This window comes from Lepisma saccharinum, chromosome 14, assembly GCF_977018435.1.
Source record: "Lepisma saccharinum chromosome 14, izLepSacc3.1, whole genome shotgun sequence".
NCBI lineage: Eukaryota > Metazoa > Arthropoda > Insecta > Zygentoma > Lepismatidae > Lepisma > Lepisma saccharinum.
Genome location: NC_139242.1, coordinates 51,055,284 through 51,069,352, shown reverse-complemented (window position 1 = coordinate 51,069,352; position 14,069 = coordinate 51,055,284). Strand labels below are relative to the sequence as shown.

The 14,069-nt window shown below is 35.6% G+C and overlaps 1 protein-coding gene across 1 annotated transcript in view; it reads left to right on the top strand.

Annotated features, from left to right (window-relative positions):
• LOC145998879 (uncharacterized) overlaps positions 1-5,264 on the top strand; it is a 36,776-nt gene extending 31,512 nt beyond the window's left edge. Inside the window, exon 3 of the mRNA XM_083135575.1 lies at positions 854-5,264. Coding sequence (XP_082991701.1) covers positions 854-4,757 — 3,904 coding nt within the window. The 3' untranslated portion in view covers positions 4,758-5,264. The remainder of the gene's footprint in view (positions 1-853) is intronic.
• Positions 5,265-14,069: the final 8,805 nt, after the last annotated feature.

Sequence of the window (14,069 nt, the reverse complement as noted above, 5' to 3'; positions counted from 1 at the left end):
TACTTATCCGATAAGATCTGTTCTCGTAGAACATCAGCCGAACATAATATCCGCAAGAAGCACAATCTAAAAATCCCCAAACATAAAACCGCCACATATAACAAGTCCATCATTGTTACAGGGATCAGGGAATGGAACAAACTGCCTGCACCATTGACTAACATTATTTGCCATCAAAGTTTTAAGAAAAATCTGAAGAACTTACTATTGTCCCAACAACTTCATTAACCTTCATATGTTAACAATTGCACCTGCACTTATACATCATATAACGCATACCTAACCTACCCCTCCCCGCACACACATTGAACTACCGAAGACTTATTACTTGTCTTTACTCAACAGTATATATACTAATCTATTCAATGTATTATTTTATCAGTGTATAATCTTTATATTATCTTTATTGTATTATCATGATCATTATGTGTTTTTTTCTTTCTTTTTGTTTTTATTCATTTATTGTATCTTTGACAAGGGTTGGTTGTAAGAACGGCCCATGAGGCCGAAACATGCCTGCTTAAATAAAGACCATTCTATTCTATTCTATTCTACTACCCCCACTCCCCCCTATATACGGCTCATGGGATGTTGCAAAGTGCAGATGGATAATTGTGTGTATATATACTTTTTTTAAAAAAAAGTTTTCTAACAACATCTCTCTAACAGACGAAAAACATACTTGTTAACGAGATACAAACTACATATTAACTCTCACTTCTTTTCACATAAAGTGTAACTCCAAAGAAGATTATATTTGATCTGAAAAGCAATATTCGAAACGGGGGCACACACTGTAACATCTATAATCGGTAATCTATTTCCATTGATTTTAGTCTGTTTTTATTTGCAGGAGAGACACTGCAAATGGTAAGAGCGCTGACCCTGAACCAGTTCATAGAGGGCGGAAAGGAAACACTGCCGTCAATGGTTCAACAAAGAAGGAAGTTGTTCTAGTTGCTGACTCCCTGCCTGGATTCGAAGAGATACCTTTGAAGGATTCGCCTCCTCAAGTGCCAAAGAGAGACAAGAGGGATGTGGAAGTTAACAAACCCCCGCCGATCCGTCCCCCGAGGAGACGTGAAATACTCAAGATGCTTAAGAGCGGTTCCTCTTCCTTGGAGGAACAGAGACCGAAGTCTCCTACTTCCCCTCCCTACTGCCGACCTGATCGTCCACCCCCGCCACCACCCCCTGTACACCTTCCCCTGACAACCGAAGAACTGTCGTCTCCAGAAGAAGCTGTCTCCAAAGTTGACAGACAAGGCGAAAAGATAGAAGATGAAAAGTCGAACGAAGAAGGTGAGGTAGTATCAAATAGAATCGAAAACTTGGATTCTGAACCTCGGAATGGATCAACGAATCCTTTTCTGCCTGATGATAATGAAGGGATCACAAAAGAAGAAAGTCAAGATACAAAGGAGAACCATGCTTCAAAATCAGATCAAACAGAAATAATTCTACGAGAAAAGGACAGCAGTTTTTCAAAAAAGGATGAAAATACCTTCGAGAAGTCAAAACAGGTTGACACTAACACGAACAGATTTTCTGTCAAGAAAATTATCGATACATTTGAGTCGGTTACAAGGAGTGCTAGAGAAAGCCGTAGTCCTTCACCAATCACCATGGATGACAGCAAACGTACTAGTCCTAATGTTGATCCTCTATCATTAAGCAGCACAGAAAATAAAGATAACAAAAGCATTCTACAAGGTGAAGAAGAAAACGTTGATACTTTAAGTAAATTTCAAGAACCTGGTGCTGAACACATTATGCTGGAAAGAGATAATCCTACAAATATCTCTGTAGAGACGAACTTTTCCAGTTCCGAACTGCCGCCATCTCTCAAGGATCAAGAGAAACCCACATTGCCAACATCGGCTAGTTATATAGAGTCTTCTACAAGCAATTGTAATAAATTCTCTTCAAAATTCACTGTCACTAAATGCGAAGAGGAATGTGATTATCGTAAAAGTCCAACAATTATCCAAAATTCTTCACTCGAAGAACAATCCAAGAGACACAGTGAATCGGAAGATTTGACCTACGTAAAAGATACAAAAGCAGAAACCAATAATCCATTTAGAACTTCCAGCAACTCGGATAAATGTGTCGATAAGAAGGGACCATCAATAAGTTTTCAAAACACCGATGGCTCGTTTTTTAACGGAGCATTTGAAGAGGATGATAACACATTCGTTGATGAGACATGTCAGAAGTTTGCTGTTAACATTATACCTCCTACACCAGTTGAGGTGGTAGATATACAATTGAAAGACGTTTTCACCAGTAGTTCCACACCCACTGTGGAGGACATAATAAAATCTGTCGCAGCAAAACAAGAAGAAATGAAACAGACATTTATATTTCCCATTCGGCCACCTTCATCGGAAGACAAGTCTGCCAACTATGATCTCTCAACATCCAAGGGCCTACAAGAGCAACAGCTGATCAACATTGGAAATGTAGGAAAAGATTCGTCTGGAGAAGCTGAGAATAATAACTCTTTTAAGAGAAGTAAAAGAGGAACCTCTGCTGATATTAGAAAAACAGTGAAGTTTGATGTCGTAAAATTATTAGGAAATACCATGAATGATCAAAAAGATGAAAATTCTCACGATCGCGACATAGCTATGACTACAGAAGTGACTGTGGATACAAATGACCAACCAACATGCCACAGTAATAAGTATGAGGAGTTGAATGCGAGACTTAAACAGATTCATATATCTGCAAATTCTGTTAACAGTAGTTCCAAACAAGAAAATTGCTCTAATAACGATGAAAAATGTTTTGAAAACATGATATTCGAATTTCCAGGAAGTTCACTGAATCATATTGAAGCAACTGTAGACTACAAACAAGAAAGTGAAATATGTAGAAAGGATTTTGTTGAGTGTACGAACGAAAACAACAAGAATTTGGACAAAGCAGACACCATATGTACAGGCACAAATCCATTTAAAACCAGTGAACAAAATGATCAAGTTTTAGACCCAAACATTGTAAATTACGGCAGTCAAAAGGAAACAGAAGAAAATATACATCAAAGAGAAAATGAACTTAAGTCGAAGCAGCAGGACTCAGACTTATTCTCTGAGAAACGTGTAGATAGAGTTCTTAAGCTCGAAAATATCCAACCACTTTCCACATGCTCCGATATTCTAGAAGAGGCCAAAAAACTCCTTACTCCAGAAGAAAAGGAATTTCATGATGCTACAAAATTTCTTCAATTAACAGCCGACAGCGAGAACTCTGGTACAGAATGTTCTGGAAGGAAAAACCACATTTTGAATAAAGACAAACAGTCCGAACGTCGACAATATGTTTCCAATGTATCTCCAGAGAACTCAAATGTAAGATCAAATATGGAGGAAGAAAACAAAAGACCAGAGAAGATGGGCGATTTTCTCATGGAAGCTAAAGATAAGCCAGACAACTTGGATCAAATTTTATCCGATTCAGAAGACGATCCTCCAGAATTTCTTGATGCCGTAGAGACTTCATCCTCATCATCAGTTGAGTATCTGGACGAAATACATCGTACTCAAAATGAATCTACTGTACCCAAAGAAGATATATCTAAAAGTTACAAATCTGACCGATCCAACGATACTGGAATCTCTGAAGCGAAGGATGGCAGTGAAATAAATTATTTCAACAATGAACTGACTGGAAAAGCATTCACGCAACGTGATAGCAAATGTGATTGTAAAGCTTCTGCAGCAGAACTACGTCGTGATGATCAGGTAGAAATAAAAGACTCGAGTTCATACACGAAGGACATAGCCCCTGTTCCTCGCCCTAGGAACAGTCTTTTGGGTGGTTCTGGTGAAGATGGAAATGTAGAAGTAATCTACATCAAGGAAAACAGTTACCTTCCCAACAGCGTGGTGTGTGGTACTGAAACAGTGAAACATCCTGCAATGAAGACTTCACAAAACGGAAATTTTGACAAAGAGAACAACAACATGGAAAATCCAATAGTAGACGATAGTGATCATTCGGCATTGCTGAATATTTTGTTAGAGGAATCGCCGTACAAGTTTGAGGAAAGATTTTACACATTGTCGCACTCAGAACCGGAAGGACCAAAAGAATCAAAGATTTACAGAACTACAGTAAATCTTGAAAACAATACCAGAGGCCGGGTTTCGAATCCAGATGAACAAGACAGTGTTTCTTCTTTGGGGAAGAAGAATACAGCAGAGACGATAGGAGATATCTCAAGGTCCAAAAGAATCGAAAACGGACTGGAAGGAGTCGCTTTGGAAGACCTCTTGGATAACTCGGAACTAGAGGAAACGAATAACGCAACTCCTTGCTCTAAATCAATAAACCATGCGCGAAGAGCTGTCACCGATACTCCTCGAAACACCCCACAGGACCCATTTTGCAACAAATCTTCCGGACCTTCCCCAGAAACTTTGAAGGCGCTTTTAGACGAACTCAAAGCCCGAACTTCCAAGTCCTCTGAATCAGACACGATCGTGCTTGCTCCCAAAGTTGAGGAGGCTGACGCTGAAGACTCGTCTCTAACGCCTTCTTTATGCGAGATGGAACAGGCTTTGATCGAGATGTTACGTCCTGAAGATGACGATGAGCCAATCAAACCTGAGGCAACCAAATCGTCCCAATCGGAAACTCTCAGTCATTCCTTCCTACATACCGACTTGAAGCAAATTTCCATTCCTAGCCACAAACCTTGTGAAACTGATGCTAGTCAAGACGTTACGAAAACTGCATCCGCTGTGTGACAGTGTTAATGTTTAATTTACAAACTGGCCTATAAAGTGTAAATAACCTTGTGTACATTCTTAGCAGTAACTTCCAACTCATGCTTTACTTGTATAAATGTACAGTAAATATAGATTTATGAAGAGCTAGACATCAAACCACGAAAATCAATGTACATATCACAGATGTTTCACAGGCAGATGAACCATACGCTAACAAACGAAAATATATTTGTTGTAAACATTATGCTTTATTCTAGTAACAATAATCTGAATTCAAAATAAACTGGAGTAAAAACAAGCTGCATTGGTATTTCCTTGTGTAATGGTTGTAGCTGTCTCCTGGTATATTATAACCACGTCTCTTTGTCAGATATAAGCCACTTGGTTTGTATATAAATTTATTCTTTAAATGTTTAGAGGCTCGAACAAAAGGTAATGGTTTTAAATAGACAATATACTAAAATAAAGCACACTGAAATACAGCGATATTCCGCGTGTGTGAAACGTATAATATGGTATTCATTTAAATGTTGAATGAATGCACGTTTTGCGTTATCTCATTGTAAACATTTATGAAACAAGTCACATGCAAAAAGAATTAATCTAAATATCTCACTCCGTGAATTCAATTTGCTGTAGCTAATTGCTCCATTGTGAATTTGATTCATTATATTTGTCTTTGTTTCCATTAACAACATTATGTTCAAACACATATTCGTGTGGTTGTGTGTGTTTACCGGTATGTATAATGTGCAATGGAGTACGTACAATACCGTGTCACGCAATGCGAGTCATGTGCTTTGATAGTAAACCTGTGTGGTGTTCGTAGGGGCGGCGCTAGGTGTCAATATCACGGGGCCATTGCAGCATATGAGAACTATGAGATCTTGTTTTTGAAAGGAAAAAAAAAAGAAAAAAAGATACTTCCGCCATTTCAGTTCTGTCGAATTAGGGTTCGATCATTATTAAAATACCATCAACAAATATGTTTAGATTCCGTCTTATGGGATTGAAACACACTGACTTGAACTTATGTTTTCACAAATCAGAGTACAGTTTTCGCATTTTTTTTTTTTTGCTTGACATGTCATTCTTCGACCTTTTTTCTTCCCGTTCATTTACTTTGTGTAGTTATATTAAGTTTTATTTGACAACTTATACTGTGCTTTCGGAACTCTTGTCTCTTTACTTATTCTGCTAGCATGTTAAATATTTGGAATTATTTCTTTTATCGACAAGCATGAACAGTGACGTGCCAAAAAAAAGTGATAACTGATATTATGCCTTCTTTTCTTTAATAGGCAATGCTAAATTTTCCCACTTTTTTGTGTATGCAAGTTTTATTTAAGTTCTTGTGGGAAAGTGTGCTTTCTTTATTTGGGTTAGCTTTTTACCACTTATGATAACGATGAAAATTTTGATTACACTGCTCTACAATTCGATTTTTTAACGAAAACATTGATTGATTTGGTTTATTTTACTTCGCATTTCTGCAATTTTTGGTTAATCGCGAAGATTAATTTTTTTTTACGCAAAAAAGAGTAGCCTTTGTTTCTTATTTTGTGCTGAATTTCACTGACATTAATTTTTGTTGATTGGGTCATGTTTTCATGTTATGCAGGAAAATTTAACTTCAATAACATGCAGATGTATCGATACTTTATATGCAATAACCTTATTTTTCACAATCATATCACCGAATGCTTATAGTGAAAGAATTAATTGCTGAACATGTTTTTAATTCATACTAAGTGGCGAAATAGGATCCGCAGTGGTCTAGTCGGCAGGGTGTACAACTGTCACGTGGGTGATCTGGTTTCGATTCCCGGCATGGGTGATGTAAGGTTGACAATTGTTCTGGCCTTAATCGTGCATAAAATCGGCTGGGGTTCATCCAGCTTTTAATAGGTGTGTACCGGAGCATGGTGCTTATCACATCATCTCTACAGAGGGCAGAGATCGTGAATGTATGGATCCTGCCTCCAACTCCTCTCTGTGTGCTTTCACGGTACTGTGCAATGGGCACAAATGTGGTATTTGACGTGTTTCTTGTAAATTTAATTACAGTGGCACATATTCTGTAAAGGACAGTGGGAAAATCGTAAATTTACTGTTATGCATGTTTAATGTTTCCGGTAACGTCATGCCAAAATTTAATTATGTTGTGAATGCAGAAGTTACAATCAGGGCTCGATATGGACTGGAACGGCGTTCCGGTTCGTTAATATCTGCAACCTTCTCGTTCCGTCTCGTCAGAAATGCATAGAACTTCCATATTTCAATATATTTTCCTTTCCAGTGTGAACTAAATTGTTAAAACTCTTCAATAGTGCATATTATACCATTCCTTTATCTCCCCTCTACGTGGAGATGCGTTGTTACCGTGTGGAGACGTAACAGAGTATGATGGCGTTTATGTTGTGTTCATACTTGTATTTTTGTACTTTTGTACTTCGTTATCTTTTTTTAAATTTAATTGTTAATTATGAATATTTCTATTCTCTTGCGAATTCGATTGTTCTAACAGAGGTAAGTGTCTATCTTCTGCACAATATCTTTACACAAATTCGGATTATCTTTTTATGACCATTCTTTTTTCTATCATACTTTCGTATCTTATATTTTTCCATGATTAATAACGGTAGGCATACTTAATCAAACTCACACCAAATCGTTCCTGCGACTTGCTGTTTATGTTTCTGAAACTAAGCTGAGCAGTATATTGTTGACGTTCTGAAGAACAATGCATGTTAAGAACTAAAATCTACTCCACTTCCATATGAAATTGACAAATAGGTGTCACATGTTACGTTACAAAATATCTCTGTGCTTACTAACGCGAGTTTCTTAACTGCTTCTGCAGTTTGACTATGGATTGCCGAGATATCAGTCTGTTTAAATCTTAAAAATGGAAGTAAATTCTCTTGTTTATGTAAATATTTCAATATTTACTTTTATTAATTGTATTACAGTGCATTTCAATAGTTCTTAATCTCGTTACTGTAGTAGTCGGAGACAAAAGAAACTAAGAAAGACAACAGCAGCATGTTAACAAAAGCAAACGTTCCGTTTCGTGAAAATTTTCATTTCGACCGCTGCATGCAATTAAGATGGGTCTTATTCCTGAGTAAACAAAAAATAATCGATGTGGTAATTCGATTATAGATGGCGGGGAAAGAACTTCCGGTTTTCCAATGTAAACAAATAGAATGCAGATAGTCACCAAGCTTATTTTCTTATAAAAGATGGGATACAAAATGGATCACTTGAAATTTTTGAGTGATATAAAGAAACAAAGTACCTAGAAAAGATTGGCAATTTGCCTGATCCTTTGGATGAAGATTTGCGGAAAAATAGTAGTCTTTCGCAAGACAATGTTGATCTTCTACCAACAGTCTTATGTTGAGACTTCTGCAGGTTGAAATAAAGCTTACATAAATTATAAACATTGAAATACTTCAATTTTACAACAGTGAAATGTATAATTTTCGACATTGTGTAATCAAACACAGCCCCTTTAATTTTAGAACAATTTTTTCGTATGGCTTAGAGAGACCGTCGTCAGAAATTTATGTAGGGGATAAAGGCCAGTATTAAAAGTAGAATAGTATTTATTAGTAATAATAAAAATAATAATTACAACTGTTATAATTGTTATACAATAAATACTTAATAAACTAGTGAAATAAACAAATTTTATTCAAAATTTATTATTATTTATTTATTAATGCTATTCGAGTGCATATCCAGCACAACAGTTGCAATACTGAAATACACAGTTATTGTATTTTATTATTAACTTTTGCAAGTGTCGTTCAAGAAAGACTTTATTTTAATAATAAAGTTTACATTGATTACATTTAAATTATAATTAATGAAATTATGTATGATTATAAACAGTTTCAATTTTTAAATATAGTCAACACATGTGCGTTAGACAATAATGACTTTCGAAACACGTAAAATATTTTCATTTGATTTACTCCGGTGATGCAGTGTCGACTATAGAGCATATTCCCTCGTGTTTGTGTCCACTATTTTCGCTTTACTGTCTGAATTCACTGATTTTTTCGTATCGGATCTGTCTGAAAACTATGTATAACTAAGTAGATACCCGAGAAAAAATATTTGTTCCCAACCTCGTGTTGTAACCAAAAGCCACACAGTAATTGTGGCCTTGTCTTAAGACACTGCCTTTATACCTTTGAACTCCATGTTGAAAACCGGAAGTAAAGTTCCCGCCCGCGCCAAGGAAGCACAGAAATGTAAACATCCTGTGAATAGCCCCCATACAAACTCACAGACAGGTACGTATCTAGAAATATGTTTCGGGGGGGGGGGTCAGAACCAAGGGTCTCATAGTAATAATAATAATAATAATAATAATAATAATAATAATAATAATAATAATAATAATAATAATGCTTAAACTAAAATATATTAAATTAATTAAAAGAGTATTAATTAAAATGTGTAATTAATTAATATATTTTTATTACATTAATAGGTAAAAGGATGGTATAAGAATAGAGATATCACAGCAAAATTTGTAAAAAAAATAAAACAAAATGAAACAGCCCTGGCAAGGAAATTAGTGTCAAATAGATAAAGAATTGAATATTTATCGAATATGAAAAAAAGGATGTTATATCCAGTTGACGATAAGTAAAGTTCCTGGTAATATTTTATGAATATTACGTTATAAGTATTGCATAAATCTTCTTTGGTGCCGTCATTCAAAGTCATGATCACAATATAATCCTTGCCATCCAATGAGTTTGGCGAAAATAAATAACACTCGATCAAACAAGTTTATTTTCATTATTTAATTTTAGTTATTTTATTATTTCATTATTTTCATTATTTAAAATTTTGGACTTAGTAAGTCTTTCGGAAGGGCGGCGGGGCTGGACTCCTCCCTAAATACGTCATTGCTCACAGGTACAGTATAATTTGTTATTTCAGTATTGTTTTCTAACTAACTAACTAACCAACTACCTCTCTAGCCCTCTTAAACCCTAAGGTTCATGGCTGCAGCAACACAGGCCTTCCATTTGTCCCTACCTTGAGCAAGATCTATATACTTTTTTCCATCCCTACCGATTTCCTTTAGGTTATCCCTCCATCTTCGTCTTGGTCTTCCTATTGGTCTCTTACCATCAGGTTTCCCCACAAGAATCCTGTAAACTCTTCTCTCCTCTCCCATTCGTGCCACATGGCCTGCCCACCTAAGTCTACTTGATTTAATCATTCTAATAATATCTGGACATGAATACAAATTATGTAGTTCTAAATTATGTAACCTTCTCCGCTCACTTGTCTCCTCATCCCTTTTAGGTCCAAATATTTTCCTAAGGACCTTATTTTCAAATACTCTCAATTTATGTTCCTCTTTCAATGTAAGGGACCAAGTTTCGCATCCATATAATAATACAGGCAAAATTACTATTTTGTATATTTTAACTATTAGTTTCCTAGATATTAAACGAGAAGACAAAAGTTTATGAAGAGAGAAGTAACATGCATTTCCTGAATTAAGCCTTCTTTTTATTTCCTCTTTAATATAATTTTCATTTGTTAGTATTATTGCTAAGTACTTGAATTTGGAAACTGGTTCAAACGAGTTGTTATCAATAATTAGATATTGATTATTACCTAACACTTAGTTTCGGCCTGTAAGAATATATTTAGTTTTCTCTTTGCTAACTTCCAAACCTATCTCTTTAGCTGCTTTGAAAAATATTTTAGTATTATTCTTAATTGTATTTATATCATCCCCTAATAAGTCTACATCATCTGCATATGCTAACAACTGAGTCATACCATTTAATTTTAGTCCTTCGCTAGTTTCTTTTACCTTCCTAACAGCATATTCTAAGGCAAAATTAAAGAGCATAAAAAAAAGCTGCTAATTTTTCATCCTTGCCCGCTGAACAAAATTCAAAATAGTATTGTTTTCTCCTAACAATTTTCTCTCACACCTTTTTTATGATCGAAAGTTGGGTTACACCTGAAAATTATTCTCGGTACGCTTTGATGTCGAAAGACAGGGAAGTTTATTGTGAGATAATTCGTAAACATTTCTAGCATTCACAAGAATTTACAAGCCCTGAATATTGCATTCGTATTTTTCCTGTTTAGGGTGACCTATTTTTAGAATCCCGTAAAGTCAAATTGAGGGTACATTTCATTGCACTCCATGTCTATGTGGTGTAAGCATTGTTTTCTTCCCCCTACGTATGTGTTGCACCCTGCGTGATGTCCTTCTGAAATACATGCTAACTGCCCCACTGACCACATCTCATATCATTCGCGCGCGACCCTGTAGCCGTATTAAAAATCCCATCACGTGTTCATTCATAACACGAACATAGGAAAGCCTGCTTAAAATCCCGAAGGACTATTTATTTTTCATGGACTCGTAAAGAAGCTGCTCATTTTTCATCCTTGCCCGCAATTGCACGCTGAACAAAATTCAAAACAGTTCTCCGCTCGACCGAGAGGGCGCGCCATTCGTCACGCGTGCAGAGACATCTGAGGGACGTTGGCTGAACTACCAGCGGAAATCTGTGACGAATGTTTGCTGTCCCTGTTAAATATACCTCTCGAGTCTAGAGCTCTACAAGAAAAATGAGTACATACAAACGCGATCTGTTTTGAATTCGTTAGCGGTTTTGTATAGGTGTCAAGTTTACAGAATAAAACCGAGTAGATTTGGGAAGATTATGTAGCGTTAAATATAGATAGTGTGTCATTATGCATGGGTTAGAAACTATTATTACAGTCCCCCTTTCGTAAATTATGGACATGTCAACGTTATTATTGTGACCTTAGAGAGAATTTTTCAAATTACACCATAAAATTCACCACTTTAATACAAAAAATAATAAATTCAATATTCAGTCGTACACATATAACATATTCAACTTTTATAATATTCAAGTAGTAAATTTTATAATGTAATTGAACAACTATTTCTAATGGCCACAAGAATAACGCGCACATGCCCTTTTGAACTGATGTCATAGTCAAGGACGTATTTAGGAGGGTTCAGGGGGGTACGGACCCCCCGAAAGACTTATCAAATACTAAAATAAATTAATGAAAATGTACTTTTCAGCATAACTGTACTCAATTGTACTATAATCGTGGTTATTTATTTCCTACGAACTCAGAAGACAAGGGTTATTATTATATTTATTATTATTAATATATTTGGATCATACTGTTTTGAAGGACAGTACAAAATAAGATTTATGCACATTACTACTAATGATAATATGCAAGAAATATTAATCAGGAACTTTACCTTTCGTCAACTGAATCTAACGTCTATTATTTGATAAATATGCAATTCATTGACAATTCTATTTGACATTAATTTCCTTGTATTTATACAAATTTTGGCGATCTTAAGTACACGCAAGCTAGATAATAAATACATGATGTTATATGTATATATTCTTTTTACATATTCGTGTAATAATAAAAATCCAATATTAATAAATTTACATATTTAATTAATATTTAATTTAATTTTGAGACACTTGGTTCGGACCTCCCCCCCCCCCGAAATATATTTCTAGATACGTGCCTGGTCATAGTGGATAATTATTAACGTTGCGTATTTGTACTACCAGGCTAATTGCGTCAGAAGGGTGAATGGATAATGCAATAGAAGGACAAGAAACGTACGTGGCCTCTGTCAACGGTATCATTCTTGGAGATTACAATAGCTTTTTTGAAAGACCGGTACATACGTTTCAATTATCCTTGTCTTTCCTGGCGTCGTCAATGGACCTACAGTTTGAAGTGGGATCCAAATACTGCATTGTGCGATTCCACCAAGAATCAAATCAAGTCCACGTGAGTGTATGTACTCATAGTAACGTGTTTACATAGATAGGGTTACGTGAAAATTTTAGTTGCTAGTCAGTAAAATATTTTACGATCTTTTCACATATTCGACTTGCGATTTTGGAAAGTGAAATCTTGACCAGATAAATAATACATAAACACACCAACATCTCTGGAGGGATACATATGTGTACCAACCTACTTCCACTAAATATTGGGAGGGCAAGATAGACATATACTGTACATATTGTTACATATGTAACAAAACAAAATTTAGTGAAAATAATACTATAATATTAACATAACATAATGAAATAATAGAATAAAAGTAATGACAGCAGAAATAAATATTATTGCTTTAGAAGTAACAATATTTTTTTTTACTCATCTTTCGATTAACAATTTTGTCCTTTGTGGCAGTGTGCGAAATTACGGAGGGGATGCCGGGAATTTCCCCCCACAAAACATTTTATCCCCTGCCAAAGAAAATTACCTTTATCCCTGCCAGAGATGTTTCTATCCCCCTCAAAGAAAATCGAATTGAAAGCACACAGTACGTCATTTCTTAATTGCAACGAACATAACTGAAAAATTATTCGTGTCCATTAATTGTCTAGTTATCAAAGACTTCCATGCCGAAAAGTACGCAGCCTTGTGGATTAAAGGAGGACCATTCTGCTGACCAACCTCACCGAATATGTATTCAAGCGTTCACAAGAAACTTGTAGGTGGTGAAATCGACATTAAGTTTGAACCTGCCAATGAAAATTTGGGTACGTTTTCGGTGTTATTACTTCGATAGCTATTTCTGTGTACGAGTTTAGTTTTACTTAGAATGTAAATACACTGTTTCTAAATTGCGTCATAAATGTATTAAGTAAGATTTAATGACGTAGGTTAGAAATAATCTTCTACGATTTACAGGCTGTCAGTTATAGCAATTTACTGTCATGTCCAACAATAGGAGAGAACGTTTTCACAAGACACATTAGAATCATGTTAACTGCCGTAACTAGGGGTGTGCAGGACGGAAATATTTAAAAGCAAGTATTAATAATCCTGACGTTCGGGACTGAAACAATTCTCCATTTTCCGATCGGGTCGGGAAATTTTCGAAATTTCGCGATGCGGTTTAAATCTCTAATTATACAAACTATTTCCTCTTCAAGTGATTGTTTTTACACTTCTGGAATAAAAACTGTCAATTTCAAGAAATTTCTGACACTTATAGTGCAGAAAATATCAACATTAGCTTCATTCAAACAAGATCCTTTGGAACTTATCTTCTGTTCGGGATTACGAAAAGTCGAGATCTGATCTCGATAATTCACACCCTGTCATTTTCAATTATTACTTTCTTTTTCCAGTACCCTTCGGCATGTAAAAACATGGATCAGAGGTAGAATGAAAGACAGTAGATTAAGTGGTATCTGTTTGGGATTTGTGAAAAAGTACAAAAAGACAAGAAACAAT